The sequence below is a fragment of the Pantherophis guttatus genome, chromosome 1 (genome assembly GCF_059756535.1).
Source record: "Pantherophis guttatus breed Tessera chromosome 1, ASM5975653v1, whole genome shotgun sequence".
Classification (NCBI taxonomy): Eukaryota; Metazoa; Chordata; class Lepidosauria; order Squamata; family Colubridae; genus Pantherophis; species Pantherophis guttatus.
In genome coordinates this window covers 78,410,139-78,432,915 of record NC_142063.1, presented here as the reverse complement: position 1 = coordinate 78,432,915, position 22,777 = coordinate 78,410,139, and the positions used below count along the sequence as shown (strand labels likewise).

Sequence of the window (22,777 nt, the reverse complement as noted above, 5' to 3'; positions counted from 1 at the left end):
AACCCAGTGGTTCTGAACCTGGGGTCCATGGACCCCTGGGGACCATGATGTCATCACAGGGGGTTCGCGAAGGTTTGAAGAAATGTTATAATTTAAATTTTGAGTAAAATCTTGGGAGTCCATGGCCACAAAAGTTATTTAAAGAGGGTCTATGGTGAAGAAAAGATTGAGAACCACTGTTCTAACCCATTGCAAGTATGGGTGACCAGGAAAGAAACTAAGGAATGTAGATCTTGTTCTTGACCTGGGTGCACTGGCTTGGCACTGCTTTCTGAAGAAAAGAAATTGACTCTGTCTGCTCCATTCTGGAGGGAGGGAGGGAGGGAGGGAGGGAGGGAGGGAGGAAGGAAGGAAGGAAGGAAGGAAGGAAGGAAGGAAGGAAGGAAGGAAGGAAGGAAGGAAGGATTTTTGGTATACTAAAAATCAGAAGATCCCAGGAATTTCAGCTATAGCATTTCTCCACTGCAAGAAGCTTCCATTGCTATCTGCCACATGTACTTTGTGGCCTTCCAGACAAGATTCAAGATGCAGAAAACACAAGAAAATTTGTCATGTTTTTCCAGTCATAATATGAGCAGCCATTGAGAACATCGAGACATAATTTTTCAGCCTCTGACAAGCCTGGAAGGAGGAGTTTGGCCTCTAGAACTTTTTTCTCTTCCTCCATGAAATTGCAACAGCAATGATGAATTACCCCAAAGATGGAAAGAAAAGGAAAGGCAATGCATATGAGTCAGAAGACTCATCTGACCCGAATCACGCTCTTTGTGTTCAAGGCAAGAAGGATTCACAAACCACCATAGGCCCTCTTTTGTGAATCATGGTCATTTGTAAGGGGATTTGCTACATTTTCTAAGCCAAATCCTGGCCAATAAATTAGGAAGCAGGATTATTTATGGCACACGTTCCCTACAAAAAAAATGATGGACTGCTTACCATCAAGGGTGAAAGAACTTCTCCACCTTTAGAAATAAAGCATAATTCTCTTCATGATTCTCTTCATCATAACTCCATAGTGGTAGGAGAAAAATGGTGGACTATCACGTCCAGGATGCCATGTAGAAAAACTAGAAGGGAGAACAGAAACTAGAGCAACAACTGTGCTGGGCATGTAATTGATAAAAGGGAAAAATGTTGCAGGTACAGCATCACCAATGCATTGAACTTGAAGTTATTTCTGAAGTGGGTTCTAAATGGGAGCCACCCAGTCATTGAATGAAAAAAAAGAATGCAAATTATCTGGGTAAAAGGTGCCTCCATTCATACCATGACATTGCAATTTCATTAAGGTAGAATTTTACCTAACTCTAGAATAGGCAGTTCTTAATCCAAGAGGCTTCAGAAGTTCACCAGATAAGCAATGTTTTCCCCCAAATGTTTCTCTAATTTGGACAATGAAAAAATTATAGGTGCAGAATTTCCCAGTTCTTGCTTGAAACAAAAAATAAATAAAAAGCTATCATTGCTTATTAAAAGCTGTATTTGACCTTTTCTTATCCATATGATCCCAGCCTAATACCTAAGTCAATAGTGTACAGAAACAAGGAAGGTATCTCAAAGAGATCCACACAAACAGAAAATTAGGGAGCAAAAATATGTACAGAAGGCAATTGCACTAGAGCTCCAGCGTACAGCAAAATTCAGTTATGGTCAGAATCTCAATTTTTCTTCTTTCTCCCTGATATCTCTGTTGACACAAGACAAATGAAAGTCTGAACACCTTGCCAAGAGTTCATGAGTTCCAACTCTTCGTTGGAATGCCTTCAATTCTGTACTAGGGCTGTAGCATTTGTACATATCAATCTGCCAGGAACTTTGGCTCACGGGATTTTTGGTTCAAGCACTTGAAGGAGTTTGTTAATCCAAAACTAGTTTACTATCCAAGCCTTTCCTGGAAGAATGATGAATCTCTTGTATCCATCCTGATTAATATCAAGGAGAAAAAGAAGTCTGGGCCCATGACTTCTAAACGCACACGATCAGAACAGGAAATATGTCTTTGCATCCATCTTATAGTTAAGATTAGACCTCTTTTTGCTTTCAAGAAAAGTGTAATTCATATCACAGTGACTCTTCTCCTACTAATCTATGAGGCATGTCCTCTCAGGTTAAATGATCTTTAGTAAAACTAAATGGCAAAAAAATGGGTATTCAGCTCTACTAGGTAGGTGAGTGTTAGAGATAATCCATTTGGGATGTGATTTGGAATTTCATGAAACATAAAACCGAGAGACAACTACCCATCCTTGTAACTTAAGAACAAGGTAAAGTATTTCAGGGTGCTTCAAGCTAATAAATGTCTTTTAGAGACCATTGCCACACAGGATGTGACCTCAGGAAAGTGTGCCTTAAGTGTCTTCTCCATCTACATAATTCCCGAGAAGACTAAAACTGGAAAATGAACCTTACATATGATATGTAAAGTTTGGATTTTTTTTAGTCTGGTAGAATTGAACACCGAGTGCCCATAGTGTTATATCCTAGAGACCACTTTGACTAGCTTCAGCTCTACATAAGGAAATTGAATGGGAACAGCTCCAGAGTAGTAATCTATTTATTCTAGCTGTTTATTTTTTAGATATGCAGTTTCCACAAAAAAAGAAAATGAAAATGAAATCTTGATGAACCAGCAGGGCTTCTAGATGTATGCAAAGGCATGGGGTAAAGGCAGGTTTAAGGTTTCCTAAGTTAAACAAGGGACTGCTAACGAACATCATGAAGAAAGGAAATCACACTGTTTCTCCAGGAATGTTAGAGAATACCTCACCTTTTCAGCACCTTAGTTACCTTAGCGATAGTACTTCACCTCTTAAGAGTACAATATTCCAGAAGATCCATTCTTTTTATGTGGCACTTTCCATTTAAAATTGATTCTTCAATCACTAACATGTACCACATGAGTCTAATAGACAGGGTCCAGTTACAATTTTGATATGGGGATTTATTTATTAATGCTTCTATATTGTCATTAAGGGAGGACTTGTGTATTTTCCACTAAGGCAGGATGTCTTACAAATGGATTGCTGTTTCATCTGTAAGAAAACTTTTCAGCGATCACAACAAAACATTTGACCATACTTTTACCCATACTCATTGCATGCAGGGAGTATATTAGGCACAGCTGGACATATTCAACCCACTTAAGATTTTACTTAAATTCAATTAGAATTTTGTCAAAGATCCCATTTATATCCTGTAAAGTGGAGAATGAAGGAAAGAGGGTTTCCTTCTTCACTCTTAACATTCAACTAGGAAATACAACTTTAATATATTCAACAAAAGGCAAATAGATATTCCAAAGGAAAAAGACAGCTCTATTCAATTTTGAAAGGAAGCAGTACTAATTACCTTGGAAGCAGAATTATCTCTGACATATACCTGTAATGCAGTTGCTTGGACCAACTTTTCTACTTTAATCTGGCACTACAACATAGATGTCCCTGTCTTTGATTATACAACTCTGCAGAAAGTGTTTGAAGATTACCAAGCCCAGACTGTAGGGCATACTTTTTGTATGAGTCCTATCATTCCCAAGGCCAAGAGACTAACACTTGAATTTCCCACATGGTATCTTCCTGATCAACCAGATGATAGAATTGGAGAAGAAGTTAGTATCTTATTTACCAGATATATTTAGGCTATATCTCTTTATGTAAAATTTTGTTGTTTCTATTCTACTACTGGTAGTTTCAGTTTGTTGATTGCAAGTACAAATAGGAATGGCCAAAATGAGGCATTTCAGCAATGGAACACAGTGTTTTTTTCCTGAATCAAATGCCCTGATCTGCACATTCTGGGGCTGGTTAGTGCAACTCCAGAAGCATATTGATCATAAAGTAGTGTTGTTGTTTTTTGTTTTATTTTTTTTGGGGGGGAGGTGTCTAAGAATATTTTGACATGTCCCTAGTAATATAGTAAGTAAAGTCAGTTCCTCTGATTGAATAGATTGTCCCAGAATAGAGGAAGGAAATTCTTTAAGGACCCTGCCTTCCTTCTGATTTGTGCAGATGTAAATTCATTATTATATTGGGTCCATTGTTGGTGACTGGAAGGATACCTCATGGTAAGTCCAATACAGTACCATTCTGGGGTAAAGGAAGGATAGATAGATAGGTAGGTAGGTAGGTAGATAGATAGAATGAATTCTTTATTGGCCAAGTGTGATTGGACACACAAGGAATTTGTCTTTGATGCATATGCTCTCAGTGTACATAAAAGAAAAAATACATTCGTCAAGAATCATAAGGTACAATACTTAATGATAGTCATAACATACAAATAAGCAATCAAATCATATTAGGAAACAATATAAATTGTAAGGATACAGCAACAAGTTACAGTCATACAGTCATAAGTGGGAGGAGATGGGTGATAGGAACAATGAGAAGATTAATAGTAATAGTAATGCAGACTTAAAAACAGAACTCCTAGAAAATCATTAATTCAAACTATGAACTATAATGTACAGTGATTTTATTTCTTAACAGTTTTGGAACATTTTCAATCAGGTGGTAGTGAAGTAAAAGGAAGTATTTGGGTGAAAGAATAGTTTGATTTCTTGAAGAAATTCCTGAGTATCTGCCAACTTATATAAGAATTTTATTTTTAATAGCAAAAAAGCCACAAAAACTCAGACCATCTGAAAAGACACTTAACGGTAATACTAGCTAGAGTGAAGCCATCTTCCTGACATCTGTTTTTGCTGTCACCTAGCAATCTATGATTATTAAACTAAATTAGGAGTGAGTCTATTCTTTGTAGCTTAATTTGTAGTACATTAAGTTTGTAAAGACCCAACTGTCGAACTTAGTTATTAGTATTTCAATGGTCACTAGTATTATTAGTATTGACTTGGTGTCTTGTGTTTTTAATCAATAAAAAATATACTGGAAATATACTGAAATGTGTGAGCTGTATATATGTTATATAATATATCATATAATATAATATACTGAAGAAGTAGGCAACAGATTTGTATTAGGTGATTTAGTACAGCCTATTTCTATAGTATGTCTGGCCTTAAATGGGAATCAGTATCATTTAATTGCACATTTTTAACACTGCATTGGATTACAAAATAGATTCTATTATATTATGGGTTTGATGCACATATTAGGAGAATATTTGTCATTATGTAACCCACCATATTGGATGTAAAAGATCACACTGGTGATATGGATTAATGATCTTTTTGCTATTAAAGTGGGCTATTCTTATTCTTATAGAATATTGTACAACTGCAGTTCTTCTAATTCTAACTTACTGGTTCTACAGCACAGATGTAAAGCCAAGTCTGCAACAACCATAACTAATTTTAGTTAAATCTGAACCGGGACTGTCTTACAAATCCTGAAACATATTCTTTATTTTAACTATCTTTAATTGGTAAAATAATAGACGCAGACATTTGGAAATTAGTAATGTTTAGCCATTAGATATTTTCCTGAACAGGAACAATAGGGCCTATACTAATCTCAAGTAGTTATTTAATATTGCTTAAGGGTAGCTATTATTTTCTTACAGTTCTGTTTCTTCACATGTCATTCATTATTCATGCCATCCAATGCTTCTGTTTCTGTGACTGTCTTTGAAGGTCACTCCTGCTACAATTATGGCTTAAAGTTCTATTCAGCCTGTTTATAAGTCAAAACCTGCCTCATCCTTGTCCCTAGGTATGTGGCCATATCTCGAGAGGAGAGAGAGCAGAATCTAATGGCATTTCAGCACAGCGAGAGGATTTATTTTCGGACTTGTCGGGACATCCGGCCAGGGGAGAGACTGAGGGTCTGGTATAGTGAAGATTACATGAAGCGGCTGCATAGTATGTCTCAGGAGACCATCAACCGAAACCTCACAAGAGGTGAGTTTTTTTTTTCCTTACACTATTTGTTTGTGTCTTTATTTTTGACCCGGTTATCAGGCAGTTCTTGCAAAATGATGTATGAAAAGAAGTCCACAAATTAAAAAATCAGCAGTGTAAAATAATAGGTTGAAATAAACAGATAATACAGTTGAAATAGATCCATCAAATAAAGTATATACTGTAAGGGATATGGGGGAATTTCATCTACTATATACTGAAAAGTAAGCAGCATTGTCTTGAAGGAGATATTTTTGGCTTGATTTTTGGGATGGAGGGGGGGAGGGGTAAATAGGGCAGATACAGTGGCTGTGGTAGAGTTGTAATGTCCTTTTCAATTTGCAAAATACCTGTATCTTTCTGGCAAACACAATGGCTGTCATGATGCTTAAATCTGACAATGAACTGCAGCTATTAATATTCACCAAATATACCTGACTAGATTTATATACCAAATACTGATGAGTGCTGGAGAATGAATGATTTCTCCACTGACAGAGATCAAAACATTCAGAATTAATTGGGAACTTTCCAAATATATCCAGGCAGTAGAACAAAGATATCCTGATCTCTCAGGATAGTGTGCATGCACCATTATGGGTTTTGCTTCCTTTTTAGTGTAAAGGTCCACTCAGAAAAATACTTTAAAAGGGAGCTTCACCTAGTTGATTAAAGTTGATGGTTGAAAGAAAGGAAGAAGAGGATCCAAATGAAATTATTTTCCCTGTTATTTTTTTCAACACTATTATGGGCAATTTATTTATGTAATGTATTTTGCATGGAGCTGTATGTTGTCCTGAAACTTGAAGCAAAAATGGAAGAGGTAGATCCTGGATGAAAAAAACCCCCTGTTTTTCATGTAGTATCCAACAATTTTCTTTCTACTAATTGGACCGGCCTATATGCTTTAAAACTTAATTCTTGGCAAGTGCTGAGAGAGATGCTGATAATTGGGTCATAATGAGCTGGGGCTCAATGTGTGCAAGTAGGCTTGTGTAAATACACATTTTCTTAGTTACAAAACTGTAGAAATGATTATATTTATGAAAAGGTTATTGTTTTTAGTTTTATATTTTTTGATTAGCCGCAATCTTGGTTAAAGTTAAAGGTAGTTCTCGTACATTTCTAAGCATTTTGATTTTAAAATCTCATATCAAATTGGAGTGAAAAATGACAAGAGGTAAAAAAAAATGACAAGTTTAAAAATCAGCATGTCACAAACTCCAGGTGCTCGTTATTCAAAGTGGTAGGTATCCAAACTGTATTTCCTTATTTCCTGACCTATGGGTATGTGTGCATTTGTGTTTCTGGAGCAGTACATGAGTACAGTTCAGAAGATCATTGGGAACAACAACAAAATAGCAGTTGCGATAGATCAGTCACCCAAGACTCAAGGTCTAGACAGACCAATCTGAGCACAGCCTGGATTGACTACAGGAAAACCTACAACTCAGTGCCACTCACATGGATCTCTGAATGTCTGCACTATACAAAGTGACCAGGACACGAAGGACCTTCCTCAAGAACTCAATGGGACATTGGAAGATAGCACTGGAAGTCAACTCAAGGCAGCTCACACAAGTGGCCATCAAGTGTAATATATACCAAGGTGATGCACTGTTCCCTCTGCTGTTCTGCAAAGGCAAGCCAGATATTCACAAGAACTGGATATGGGTACAAGTTCAAAAGTGGAACTACCACCAGCCATCTCCTCTAAATGGATAAAACCAACTTTTATGCTAAGAATGAACTTGCTGATCTTGATTTACCTGACACAAATCTACAGTGAGGATGTTAGGATGTCATTCAGACTGCAGAAATTTGGCGAAAATGATAGTCAAAAGTGAGAAAGTAGTTAAGACTGAGGAGGTGGAACTATCAGTGGGTTACATACCAAACATACAGATTAGTTACAATTATCTTGTTATACCACTGTCACATGGGAACCACAGTGGGAAGGCAAGGAAGACAGCAACATCAAGTACCACCAAAAGATAAGTCAGATCAGTGGGAAGAACAAAATCCATGCCATTAGGATGTATTCCCTGCCAGTCTTAAGATATCCTGCTGGTCAAAACAGGACAGGGAAGCTGCTGATGTGAAAACCCAGAAGCTCTTCACAATGTATGGAGGTTTCCACCCCAAATTCCCAGAGATTGTACACCAGCCAAAAGAAGGGCAGATGGCATCTGGTGAGTGTCAAAACCACTGTTCTGGATGAAACCCAGAACATGCAGGAATGTATCAGTAAAATGGCAATCAAAGATGTGCTGCTTAGAGAATGTCTGAAGCAGCAGCAGATATGGGAGGAAGATCAAACAGTGCCATAGCAAGACAAGAACCTGCATGGGATGTAACATTGTCAGATAACTGAGGTGGCAGACATTGGGAAATCCTACCAGTGTCTGGAAAGAGTTAGATTAAAAGACATCATTGAGGCACTGTTCATAGCAACATGAATAGTCACTAAGCACCAGATCCAAAGAAGCAGATGTCTATTATAGTAGGTACTGAAGTATGAAGCTTCAATATGAAGCTACTGTGATCATTTTTTTCCTCGTCTGATTACTGGTTAATGCCTTCTACAGCCATTTTGGATTAGATTAGTGGAACGATCAGACACTTGATTTGTGAAGAAATTCGACCTGTTTAATGCTTTATCCATACTTTACAAACATAATTCAGGCATTATTTTGAGGTAATGCTAGCAATAAATACTATATTTGAATTATCTTTTCAAAGATGTTTTATTATCACAATGTTTTATTGTCACATATGAAATATCTAATGGTCTGTGGAGCCCCTTTGGCTGAATTTATTATTTTGCAATGAAAGAGCTTTACTTTTAAACTGTAACCTAGTGTTATATCAAGAGTCAGAACTTCTAATGAATTCCAACTGTACCTCTTTAAATAAAAGAGCAGCCATTAAGCACATCCCATAGCCAGTCCTGCTGGTAAACTGATTTTAAAAAATATTCAAATATTTGGCTCATCTATGCAAAAGTTGTAATATTTATATTTGCAGCAAAACCACAATTGAACATGACTTAGGAAATGCAGTTTATTTCACTTTTCCAATACCAACAAAATCTAATATTTTTGCCTTATGCTTTGACTTGGTAAAAGAAATTATATTTCTGAATACATACATACTCTCTGTTTTATTCACATACGTGTGTGTGTGTGTGTATGGATGGATGGATGGATGCATGCATGTATGTATTATAAGCAAATCCTTAAACAGAAAAAAGCCAGATGCAGAAAATTTGCTGGAAGGAAAATTCCTTCTTCTGCTTCTCTCCAGTTCAGGATTAAGTTTGTTAAACAATTAAAGTTACGGCTAGCTGTTCTTGAATTAGCTTATGAAAACATACCAGGTCAGTGGAAGCAAATTCTATATAATATAGCAATAGCAATAACACTTAGACTGACACACCGCTTCACGGTGCTTTACAGCCCTCTCTAAGTAGTTTACAGAGTCAGCATATTGCAACAATCTGGTCCTCATTTTACCCACCTCAGAAGGATGGAAGGCTGAGTCAACCTTGAGCCAGTGAGGCCCGAACTGCCAAACTGCTGGCAGCCAATGATCAGCAGAAGTAGCCTGCAGTACTGCATTCTAACCACTATGCCACCATGGCTCTTATATAGAGTAATAATTAGGCAATTGAAGATGTTTAAAAAGACATATCTGAATGTTAAGATAGTAGTGAGTAATTCTCTGAAAAATGCAGCTGACCTCTTCAGATCTATTATGCATTCCCCATATGGAATTACCAAGGACCATACTGCTGAGATTTGGCACAAATTGTTGATGTTCAGTTTTGTAATTTTTCCTTTTAAACATACACTACACATAACACCCATGCATCCATACAAGCCTTCTAGACTCTCCTGAAGCCTAAACAAATTGTAATAAGTATGCAGTCCCTAGCTTCAAAAATAGTACTATCCCTGCCTTGAGAATGATGCAGCTAGCTCTGTCCTACCGTCTCCTGAAATCTCAGGGAAGAAACCACCCTTGTAGACTCTCATTCTGGCAGCATTGGATAATGTATTTGTTCTGGCAGGATTTTATGGATGTTGTTCACCTGGAATTGGAGATGGGAACATGGCTAATTCTTAAAATAGTCTGTGTATCTTGAACGTGGAAGTGGATTTTTAATCTTCTATTTTGCCTAATCCTGGAATCAGTGTCACAGAAATCCCAGAAACTGAAAATTTAGAGATGAACTTGATCAGTGAGATCTAAACACTTATACATACCCAGTAATCTATCATCCATACTCTTTGTACATACATTTCAAGAATACTTTTGTGTGATAAATATTGTTGATATTGTAACTGGGTGAAGTCTCCTAACAAATTAAAATTCTCTCCCCTTGCTAGGAAAGGAAAATTCTGAGGAGACACATTTCATAGTTGGGGCTTGGCTATAAAACGTTAGTTATTGAAGTTAGTTGGTGATATGTCTTTATGTAAACAGAAAAATTACCTTGATTCAGAGTTTAATGTTTTGCTGTGAGAAAGAGATGAAAGGAATTACTCTAGGACAGGTTCTATTAGAAGTGTTAAGTTATATTTTGTGGTTAAACATGATTTTCTATGCTGGTTTTATATGAGTTACGACTTTAAAGCTTTTTTCTTTCACTCTTGTATGTTCACAGGGAAGTACTCCCTGAGCATTGTATAGAGTAAGATCTGGTATATAAATCATATAAATTAAACCTGATACTAAACCATAAAAGGAAGAGAAAGTTCCTGTTTTACTGCAGGGAAATAAATTAAATCAGTTGGTGGCAGTCTATTCACGACAGGGAAAATTCCTGTAAAGGAAAACACCTTGAATATTTATACTGTAGTTGGCAACTAAATACATTTATTGTTTCTGCTTTTTTTTTTTTTAAGCGAAAGCTATCCAAAGTCACTGTGAATTGGCTGGCAGCTAAATTTAAATAAACAAATAAACAAACCAGGTGTTCAAGAGAAGATTTGGATGGAACTTTTAGAGAAAGGTTCCTGTACCACTTGAGATATAGTAGGAGAGAGCCCACATTATGCAAACACTATATCTTCTTGGAGGAACCCCAATTCTGGGTTGCAAAGACAGGATTACCACCAGATTATAGTAAAATGTTAAAGTTTTGTTGCCATCCTGGTCCTCCAGATTTTTCCAGCCCAGGTCTGGTAATCCTGCCTATTTGCATATATTGTCCCTAATTCTGAATTAATCATTAATTTAAGAACTTCATTCTCAGTGATAAATCTCCATCTCCATCTCCATCCAATAGGATAGGGAGATAAATCTCCCTATCCTATTGAAAAATGTTTCATATGAGATCTCTCAGATATGTTCCTTTTAATCTACTACAAAAATATGTGTTATACCTATTAATTTAAAATATTTTAAAGGAAAGCCTTCTTAAAAAAAATATAGTTAACTAAAATAGCTGCATAAAATACTTGTGATAGTGGGCTTCAGTAGCATACAATAATATCCGGGTTTTGAAAATGATCAAGAATAGTGTCACCTACACATCCCATGGTATGCCAGAAAGACATGTTATTTTTAATCTAAATCTAAAAAAAAATTCTTGAAGATGTTTCACTTCTCATCCAAGAAGCTTCTTCAGTTCAGAACTGAAGTTCCTTGGCTGAGAAGTGAGTCTTCAAGGAAAAACAAAGTCCAGTTGCCTTTTGAAAAAGTACCTTTGGGATTATAGATAAAGCATGATTTTTTTCTCTACTGATTATAAGTATCAAGCAAGATAATAATGACTACAAAGGGTGATTGCATTATCTAACACGGAGCCCTATGAACAGACAGACAAAATTGTAAAAATAAATAAAACAAATAATTGGATCAAATTCCATCACTTCTACCAAGCATCAGGAATAGCTGAACCATTAGCAGAAGTAGAATTCCAATTAGCTAGAGCAGGAATCTCCAACCCCCGGTCCATGGACCAATACAGTTCACAGCATGCCAGAAACCAGACCAGGCAAACAAGCAAAGCCCCATCTGCAGGATGCAGGCAGCACGTGAAACCACGCCCTCTCCGGTCCGTGGAAAACCTTTCTCCATGGAATCGGTTGCTGGTGCCCAAAAGGTTGGGAGCCGCTGAATATCACACAGGCCACTGAGTTTTCAGCCAGCTGAAGTTTCTAATTTTTCTTCAATGGAAGCTCCACAGAGAGTATTTTGCAGTAGTTCAAGTGAATGGTGATGAAGGCACGAGTCACTATAGTAAGATATTGTTGCCCCAGATTCTTCTGTTGGAACTAATGTCCCAACTGAAGCTGATGAAGGATCTCCTGGCTACAGCTTCCTCCTATTGTTCTAGCAGGACCACAAGTCCAAGAGGACCTCCAAGCTATGGATATGCTTCTTCAGGAACAGTGCTTTCTAACTCAGAAATACCACTGGAGCCACCAGAGAATCCCAATGGACAAACAGTATTTTTCCTTTAAGGTGATTAGAAATGTCCTTATCTGCAATGACACTTCAACAACTTCTCTCAGATACAAGTAATTATTCTGTCAAGGACCCAGGAGAGGCAAGGATCACATGACAGCAGGGGATTTCTTAGAGAGCATCCAATGTACTTCCTCAGAAGTCACAAGCTAAAAGAAAACCCCAAAACATGGCAACATTATGTTTTAGTCAACACTCTAGGCTCTGCTCAGAATAGAACAACTTTGATAAACTTTACAGACAAAATGTTGTGCTAATTTGTCACATTTCTGGGGGCTCTGAGAAAGCCAAGGGGCCATCTGAAATTGGTGGACAGAGACAGGTTGCTCAGGGTGATTCATGATTTTTTCGAGGGCATGTTGCCAACAGCAAACCAGACCTTTGACTGATTCACCTGTCAGATTGTCAAGGAAATTACAAGCATCCATTAGAAATCCAGATCCATGTGGTACTGGGGTGGACACACAGCCATCAGTCACATCTAGACCTGGGAGTGATCTAACCATGGCAAAAAGCTGATGGTAATAGCCTTTATAACAAAATCACATTATAGAGATTCTGAAGTAAATACAAGGACTAATTCATGTCAGTTCCATGAATTCCTGAGGAAAACCCATGGTTACCATGGAGATCATGAACTCCATATCAATCCCTCATTGTTAGAGGGAGGGAAGAACTCAACTACCATCCTGACAGATCCAGAAGCCCAGAAAGGCTTCTGATGGGTGTCACTGATGCTTTTTGACTCCAATCCAAATCTGCTTACTCCTTTCATCTACCAGATCTCCTAACCACCAACAAACCAAACAGCAACTTCTAGAAGCTTGGTGAATCTTTCAGCATCAAGGCGCTTAAAACATTCCCAATCTTCCAGACTGATCCTTCCCTCATACATACTAAAATGGTATCCAAAACTCCAAATATATTCATATTTCTATTTCTCCACTTTCAAGTCTATACTCCATCCTTCGATCTGTTTGACATCATCTTGAAAACAGTAACCTATTAATAAGCTTTGCTATTTTGAAGAAACTCTCAGGTGATTCCAGCAAACTGAGTTTACTAACATAATTTAGTCAACTTTCTTGATTTAATTAGTTTTTGTAGCCTCTGGCTACATGCCATCATCAGCACCAGCATGGCTGCTAGAAATCTTAACATGTTCCCTAAGCCTAAAAGCAGGGCTTTCAACCCTATTTTTACATCCACCGTGTTGGAAGCAATCTATTTTTAAAAACTCTATGTTTGCCTGGTCTACAAGTGGAACAAAATGACAGTGTATATGAGATGATTTCATCACGTAAATGCTGCAACTTACATACTTGCACTAGGTATAATATTAAGGTCCCTGGTATTTTATGGACACAACAGTTTTTAATTCCAAATTTTACTATCCGTGGTTAAGATGGAATAGAATTTTTTTTTAAAAAAATGTGAATTACTCTGTCAAGCCTCAAATAAATACTCAGATAGAAAGGTGTCATTTAAAACATTTGCCACATCCTAACCAACCCACCAGTTAGTGTCACACTCTGAAAACTAAATAGGATATGGAATTGACTGAAATCTTGCACATTGTATGTATGGTTTTTTTTAAATTTCTGAATCAAAATAAGTCCTCTGCAAATTGATACATGCTTACAACAGATTGGTATTGGTTAGAAGTTCCAATGCAGCATCACAAAACCTGGAGTTGCAATAGTTGCATAGCAGTTTTCCTCTAGTGTCACAAGTAGATAAAACTATTGCAGTTGCTGAGGACTATGGTGCTAGGATTTGATGAACCACATCTATACTAAAGCTGTTACATAAGCAAAGTGTGTTTCTTAAATATAATATAACAACATTAAGCAGCACCTTGTTTGGAAAACAACCAAGTATTGATGCTTGGAATTATTTACAAGACAGAAGAAAGATAGAATCAAATCCATCATCTTCTGAATTTCCAGGTAAGGATATTTGGCTATTTTTTCTAAATAACTGCTAATCTGCTAAAATCTCTGCTTTTGGTAAATTTTGCTTAAGTCCACACATTTACCAATGTATTACAGCAAACTATAGATCTCAGTCTTGGATATTACTGGCCTGGTTCTAATTAACTGTGTAGGTTACCGATATGGGAAATGAGATTGTAATTCCTGCGTATTCTCATGTCTCGTGTCATTCTATTATACAATGGAAAGGTCTATCAAGTTTACTGGTTTAACATGGAAACTTCATAGTAATAACATGATGCCTTTTACCAAGTCAAAGTTATCACTACATTTTCAGCAAGCTGAAACGTCCATATTTTATTTTAATTTCAATTACAGGTTAGCTACCTGTTACTTTAGATTAACTACCTATTCTTTGAAGTGTATTGAAGCAAACCTCTGAATATTACCTAGATATTGTTTGATTTTTCAATATTACCCATCATTAGGGTGCCTAAGCATTTATTCCAGTAAATGTATCTATTGGTTATGCAACATATGAAACGTTTATCCTACCTTTTTGCTTTAGCTTTTGTGTCAGGAATGTTGTAGTGTTCCCATGAATAATCATCTCCTGATTTCTTTTTTAGGGGACAGAAAATTACTAAGAGAAAAGACAGAAAGAATTATAGAAAGCCAAGAAGATGTGATCTACCCTCTTGAGCTCACTACATCAAAACCAGGGAAGAGTTCCTACAAACGTAGCTTTGAAGAAGGGATATCTCAACCCCAAACCAAGAAAAAGAAAATAGACCTCATCTTCAAAGATGTCCTAGAGGCTTCTCTGGAATCAACTAAGGTAGAAGATCATAAGTTCACCAAAAATTCTACCCCTTCCACTCGAAAATCCTTGAGATTCCAAATTCAAGATGTCTCAGAAACTTGTGGGACTAATGTTCAAGACAGTTCTCCTAATCACAGTAGACACAGAAATGAGGGTGAGTGGAAGGTCCCTCACGGTTCTCACTTTACCACATCCAAAGAAATTGGCTTGCTGGAAGAAGAAGGTGAAGAACCTTTGTCATTTAAAGTGAACAGCCCCACTGATCTGTCTCTGGTGTCAAGTCAAGATGATGCTCTCGAACTCCCAACAACTTCCTTGTGTCCCAACTGCATACGGCTGAAAAAAAAGATTCGGGAATTGCAGGCTGAGCTAAATCTGCTAAGATCTGGCAAGTTAGCTGAGCCATCTCTACTACCTCCTCAGGTACCTGAGTATCAAGCATTTTCATATCCCACTGGTAAGTTACACAAAGTAAAAATGCTCCTTAAACATTATACTAGGAGACGTTACATTTCTGAGGTCTCATGGTTGGGTCTTAAGAAGCACAGGCTTAATTCTCTGAGCAGTTTGGGGTATTATAATTATAATTTGTAATGATAAATTATCTTTCTTTTTTACTGTAATATGTTCATTTTCAATAAAAACATTGCAGCAAATTGGTTTGCTATATTCTTCATACATTACAGGAGAAAGAATCATAGGCTGTCATTTTGAATGCTGTTTAGGAAGTATGTTTGATTTCCTGTGTGTTATGTGAAATATACTGGTTCATATGTATGTGAAACATATAAAACAAAGTTTACATTTTATGTAAGAACTTACTCTTAACTTTGTTGACTTGTGTTTGTTTTTGAAGAATTATTTCATTTCCTTCCATGATACCTCAATAGTTCTTGTTATAATATGGTACTAGCTAGAATACTGCTGAGGTTACATTTTACAATTGCTTAGACTTAAGGAAATTAGGACTTTTAAAAAAAATAGTGGTTTCGAAACATTTATAATTCAACCTTACCCCAAATAACATGTTCATTTTTGTTAAAAACAAGGGACATCTGTAGATATGGATGAAGTGTTGTATGATTACCTTACTGTTTTATGTTGTTTTCTAGAACTTTGTCTTAAATTGTCTGTAATTCTTTTTTTGTTTGTTTGTTTGGCAGCTTCAGAAAGCATCATGTCTGTCCCTACCATAATGGAAGATGATGATCAGGAAGTAGATTCAGCAGATGAATCCGTTTCAAATGACATAATAACAGCCACAGATGAGCCTTCCAAGATGTCTGCTGTCACCAGAAGGATCCGGCGCTTCAAGCAAGAGTGGCTAAAAAAGTTCTGGTTTCTGCGGTACTCTCCTACGTTGAATGAAATGTGGTGTCATGTCTGTCGGCAGTATACAGTGCAGTCTTCTCGAACTTCAGCCTTCATCATTGGCTCAAAGCAATTCAAGATCCACACTATAAAACTCCATAGCCAGAGTAATCTCCACAAGAAGTGCCTGCAGCTCTACCGGCTCAGGATGCACCCAGAGAAGACAGAAGAGATGTGTCGAAATATGACTTTATTGTTTAATACAGCCTATCATTTAGCTATGGAAGGCCGGCCATATTGTGACTTTAGACCTCTTGCAGAACTACTGAGAAAGTGTGAACTCAAAGTGGTGGATCAGTATATGAATGAGGGAGACTGTCAAATCTTAATCCATCATATTGCTAGAGCTCTTAGAGAAGATCTCATTGAACGGGTGAGGCAATCTCCTTTCCTCAGCATCATTTTAGATGGGCAGAGTGATGATTTACTTGCTGACACCGTTGCAGTTTATGTACAGTACGTCAGCAGTGACGGACCTCCTGCCACTGAATTCCTTTCTCTCCAAGAACTGGGATTTTCTACAACGGATAGTTATGTTCAAGCATTAGATCGGGCTTTTTCATCTCTGGGTATGAGGCTGCAAGATGAAAAGCCAAGTGTTGGTTTGGGGATAGATGGTGCTAACATTACTGCCAGTCTAAGAGCAAACATATACATGACAATCAGGAAAACTCTGCCTTGGTTGCTCTGCTTACCTCTGATGGTACACAAGCCACACTTGGAAATATTGGATGCAATTAGTGGGAAAGAACTACCCTGCCTTGAGGAACTAGAGAACAACCTGAAGCAGTTACTCAGCTTTTACCGTTACTCTCCCAGGCTGATGTGTGAGCTAAGGGTCACTGCTGCTACTCTCTGTGAAGAGACTGAGTTCTTGGGAGATATTCGAGCAATCAAATGGATCATTGGGGAACAAAATGTCCTCAATGCTCTCATCAAGGACTACCTGGAAGTAGTGGCTCATCTGAAAGATGTCAGTGGCCAAACACAAAGAGCAGATGCTTCTGCTATTGCCTTGGCTCTCTTGCAATTCCTTATGGACTATCAATCCATTAAGTTAATATATTTTTTGCTTGATGTCATTGCAGTCCTTTCACGACTTGCCTTCATTTTCCAAGGTGAATACCTCCTTATATCCCAAGTAGATGATAAAATAGAGGAGGCCATCCAAGAAATTAGCAGACTGGCAGACTCTCCTGGGGAATATCTACAGGAATTTGAGGAGAATTTCCGTGAAAGCTTTAATGGTGTTGCTGTGAAAAACCTACGGGTGGCTGAAGCCAAATTCCAGTCAATTCGAGAAAAAATATGCCAGAAGACCCAAGTGATTCTGGCTCAAAGATTTGAACCTCGCAGTCGAGCATTTGTGAAAGCGTGCCAGGTTTTTGATCTTGCAGCTTGGCCCAGAAGTGCAGAAGAGCTTATGAGTTATGGCAGGGAAGACATGATGCAAATATTTGAACATCTGGAAGCAGTGCCATCTTTTTGCACAGAAATCAGCAGAGAAGGCATAGATACCAGAGGGAGTTTGCTCATGGAATGGCGAGAACTCAAGGTGGATTATTATACCAAAAATGGCTTTAAAGATTTAATCAGTCATATTTGTAAATACAGACAGAGATTTCCTCTTTTAAATAAAATAATCCAGATCCTCAAAGTCCTTCCCACTTCCACAGCATGCTGCGAAAAGGGAAGAAATGCTCTTCAGAGAGTGCGCAAAAACAATCGTTCCCGACTTACTCTGGAACAACTCAGCGATCTTTTGACAATTGCTGTAAATGGACCACCTATTGCCAACTTTGAAGCCAAACGGGCACTAGACAGTTGGTTTGAGGAGAAATCTAGCAATAGTTATGCACTGTCTGCAGAAATGTTAAGCAGGATGTCCACCCTGGATCAGAAACCTGTGCTGCAAAGCATGGACCACGGATCAGAATTTTATCCTGATATTTAACAAGGAATGCCTCTTGTTTAGAGAACTGGTGATTTTTTTTTAATCAATACTCTAAGCTTTGGTATATTACACATACACTCCCACACAGACACACAGACACACACACAGATGCACATGTATGATGTAAACTCACACTGAAAATGTAAGCTGATCTGATGGATGCTAAGAGAAACACAGCAACATTTACTATGTACTGACATCTTCAACTGTGGCAGCTGCAATGTAGGTGGCAACCTTTCATTTTTCAGAAACACGTACTGGGGCCATAGTCTGCATTATCAACCTGACTCAATTTATAAGCTAGACATGGCAGGCCAATGTCATCCTACATCTCTATGCTTTTACGTGTATGTCTGTTTTTTTACCTCTCTAGTATTTTCCTTCTGTTAGTCAGCCATTGAGCCATTTAGTCCTTTGCTTATCATCACTGGGATTTCTGAGCCCTGTGCACACAGATCGTGGATTTTGTTTCTAGCTTCTCAAGATCATATAGGTTAGATTGAATCCCTCTGGTAATCTGGTTAATTTTCAGGCTATTGTCAATTAGCCAGAATAATTTTTCTTAGCATGACACATCAGTGGGCAATTCCGGGGTTAGGCAAATGTCCTGTGAAAACTCTACTAACAAGTTCATATATCTCCTTACAATATTGATAGCATGTTCCTGTGAAAATAGCATAATTCAGATTAGGGAAATGGGGAGGGGGTGTTTTTGCATTTATATTTTTATATAGCAGGAATAAGGAAATTAATTAAAACTTCTTTACTGATAACCCAGGCTGCTGTGGAAGCTAGATAGCCAATGAGTCAAATCCTTTAAGAGGATATAGACTCCAGGGCTTAAAAATACACATATGCTAATTTTATGTTATTTATACTTGGTCTTTATAATCATAAATTGATTGTGTTTTCTGTTTGTTTGTTTGTTCGTTTGTTCTTAATAAGTGAAAGAAATACCTGCTATCTTTGTGTGCAGGATATATCAATGCAAAATTCATCTTTATTGCTTAACAATTCTCAAGGTCCTTTTCCTGGTTCACATATCCTTCTTTTACTAACATTTAAAGTTCCATTGTGTGGCTAAAAGAAAAACAGAGTATTGTGCATATACCTGTGAACTTCTTTCAAAGAGTGCATAGTCTAATAGATATGTGGACTATGAGATTTGAAGTTAAAATAATACACGCATTATGAAGAACTTTTTTTAGCTTAATAAATAAGGTTTGTTTAGGATAAACAAGCCTAAATAAACAGAGAGCCTCCACACCTGTTTGTGCCATACCCTTCTGATATATCATAAAGCAGTGTTGGGAAGTTTTGACTGTATTAGATGATCACAGAAGTAAAATATAATTTTGGCTGCAGGATCTATTAGGGTAGCATGTTTCCAGAGGGACTAAACTCATGCCAGTTTGCATTTTTTTCCTTTTAAATACAGTAAAATGATGTCAGTTACACTGAACCTATCCATTTTCCTTCTCTCCATTCCCATTTTCTTCATCTTCTTCCGGTTAGTCTTGGTGCTAAATTTCTCTGGAACCATTGCTGCTAAGTAGGTAGTTTTTCATTTATCTAACAATATATTGCGTTATTTTTAAACAATATGTTTTCAGTGATAATGTAGCATGTGGTTAAAACAGTCTATCTCAGGACATATCTACACCGGCATCTTTTCCTGTATCATTTTTGTTTGTTCGATTTTAATTTGTCTTTTGATACTCATTGTTCCAGTAATCATCCTGGCTTAGTTTTTATAAGTATGTTATCGTTATGTGCAAGATTTTAAGCTTTTTTAAAAAATAATAATGTTGACATAGACTATCAAAGAAGAGGCCATCATGCCTCCACGCCACCTCTTAGAATTTGCAAATCAGTTGGAGTTTTCAGGAAAACTTGTCCAGGCGATTCCTGGGCAGAAAGGGAAAAATATCTGAGGTCTTTATAATAATGCACAAGATACAATAATGCATAAGAAGACTTTTTAAGAAATAAATAAGGAGATAAAGGAGGAGTGGGATGGGAAGTAGAGATTGAGGTTTGGAATGGAATGGAACAATCCTTTGTCCCATCTAATTGCAAAAAAGTTGCCCCTTTGCTAAGGTGGTTACCAACCTCAGTTTGGGAGTAAGAAACAGGAAGTGAACAACTAATTGACTCAATCACAGACAAGAAAACGCAGAATGTTGAACAGACGGATTTCTACCTTTAGTCACTTCCACTGCTGATGGCTCATGCTCTGCCTTCTCATTCTACACACTCTTTCTTTCTGCATAACAGAGAAGCACATAAATTTGCCCTTGATCATTAGTAACTTCAAAAATGTTCATAAATGACATTTTATATTGGACTTCAGCGGTTCCCTTTCTCCAGTGTTATGTATTGGGTGATGATAAATACTGAAATTGATAAAATGATGAAATATCAAAGCCATGGGGCTTTGACCATTTGATTGTATTTATAAACACTAGGCGTATCAATGGAGCTACAACAATATATATAATTTTTCTAAGCATTGGGGCAACTTGTGGTTCAGAAAGCATTACTATGACCAAAAGCGCCTATATGTATAGGCAATAAGAGAAAAGCCTTGTAGACCATGCTTCATAATGGTCTACAGTTATGAAAACAATTCACCCTGGTTGTCCCAAAGGTGCTTCCAAAAGGTACCTGGAATTTTTTAGTTTTTTCTTTGAAAATGTTTCACTTCTTGGATGAGAAGTGAAATGTTTTTGAGGAGAAAAGTAAGAAAGTCCAGTTGCCTCTTGAAAAATCACTTTTGGGACAACCATGCCTTGGATGAATGAGATCTCCAAAGATATTCACCCTAGTATCTTCAATTATATTTACTCTAGTTGCCGCTTATTAAAACAAGACACTTCTTGATTTTCTTGATTTTTTACTTTTCCTGTTGTCAGAGTTTTAGCCTCTGGCCCATTTACCCCATGCAGTTGATTAAGAATCTTTTGATGTTGATTTTTGAAAGAATTCATATAAGAGAACCTTTCAAAGCAAGTGAACTATGTTGATAATTTCCAGGATTTAGAAGAGAATTTGTGCTTTGCAGCACTTCTTCCCTTTGTGCGCCTGTGTTATAATAGCATGAATATATTAAATAGAGTGAATCCAACCTATGATTTATATTAGATGCAGAAAATTTCAACACAGAAAGTATAATACAGTCTTTTAAACATTAAGCTTCCTGTCTTCTAAGGTAGTCATCCTGAACCAAGAACATTTTTCTAAAATAAGGTGCTTCAAAATTTCCTCTATAAAAGTCAGTCTACTTTCGTAATATCCATGGGTTCTTTGGGATAATTTCTCTTCTGTACTGTAATTGTTACTTAACTTGCCTCATTAATCAGGAAAGTGAAGATACCCATGCTTGTGTTCTGATTTTTTTCACAATTCAATTATCAAAAAATTGAATTGTGCAAAATTCAGTTATCTCTAGGCTATGTAGAGAAGGTTCTGTCTAAATGGACAGTAAAATGAAGGTTTGCAATACTGTATCAGAGTGCTAAGAATAAAAAAAAACATTTATATGTGCTTTTTTAAAAAAATCTTCCCTTGCTAAAAACCATAGAAATTTAAATTTAAAGCTTAGACTGTGCTGTTAACTAAATCAGAATATGATACAAACAGCATTTTAAAATGATCTCTTCTTGGCACCAATAAAAAAGATACTCATGCACTTAATTCTGTCTTATTAAAATAAATGATGCTTAACTTTGGCTGCATCTTACAGATGCTTTCTGACATTGCAATATTTTAAAGTTACTTCCTGCTCATATATAATTAGTTAACATAATGTGGGGTCAAAAATTGGGTTGTCTTACATTTTTCTTTTTGGTCATACTTTTTATGCTATAAAAAAGGTTTCCATAGCTGGGCTCAGGAATTGTCTGTTTTTCTTATATTTAAAGTCCAGATTCTTAGCATTTGGAGAAATTGTATGCAGTGTTCCTCTTCTGATGTGTTACTTCCAAAATGTAATCCAAATTATGACAGCATCATTAAATTCCTATACGCCTGTTGATATCAGGTGAATGATTGTCAATTATTTTGGCTAATTAAGTGGATAAAAGAGTTTCCTAAAATAAAATAATGGTTCATTTGCAATCAATTCTATTTCACTGCCGTCATATGTAAGATTTAGGAGTATAAAGATAGATGGACCAAAATAAAGGATTCCTTTTCTGTCATATTAAAATTGAAAGTATAATTATTTGGCAAATGTTCTGGTGGAGAAAGATAGTATAAGGGATTATTGATTTGTGTGGTGGAACGTGATACGATGAAGTAATTATCTTTAACCCTAGATCATAGGGGGAGAAATCCTATTTAGAATTATTGGGGAG

At 36.9% G+C, this 22,777-nt stretch overlaps 1 protein-coding gene across 4 annotated transcripts in view; it reads left to right on the top strand.

The window, feature by feature from the left end:
• The window catches only part of PRDM11 (PR/SET domain 11), a 54,174-nt gene extending 31,632 nt beyond the window's left edge, over positions 1-22,542 (top strand). For 2 of the 4 annotated variants that reach the window (XM_034417418.3, XM_034417420.3), the window contains 3 exons: positions 5,673-5,860; positions 14,901-15,551; positions 16,258-22,542. In XM_034417418.3, coding sequence (XP_034273309.1) covers positions 5,673-5,860; positions 14,901-15,551; positions 16,258-18,419 — 3,001 coding nt within the window. In that variant the 3' untranslated portion in view covers positions 18,420-22,542. The remainder of the gene's footprint in view (positions 1-5,672; positions 5,861-14,900; positions 15,552-16,257) is intronic. The other 2 variants (XM_034417422.3, XM_087876815.1) reach the window with 1 other exon arrangement.
• The last annotated feature ends 235 nt before the right edge of the window (positions 22,543-22,777 follow it).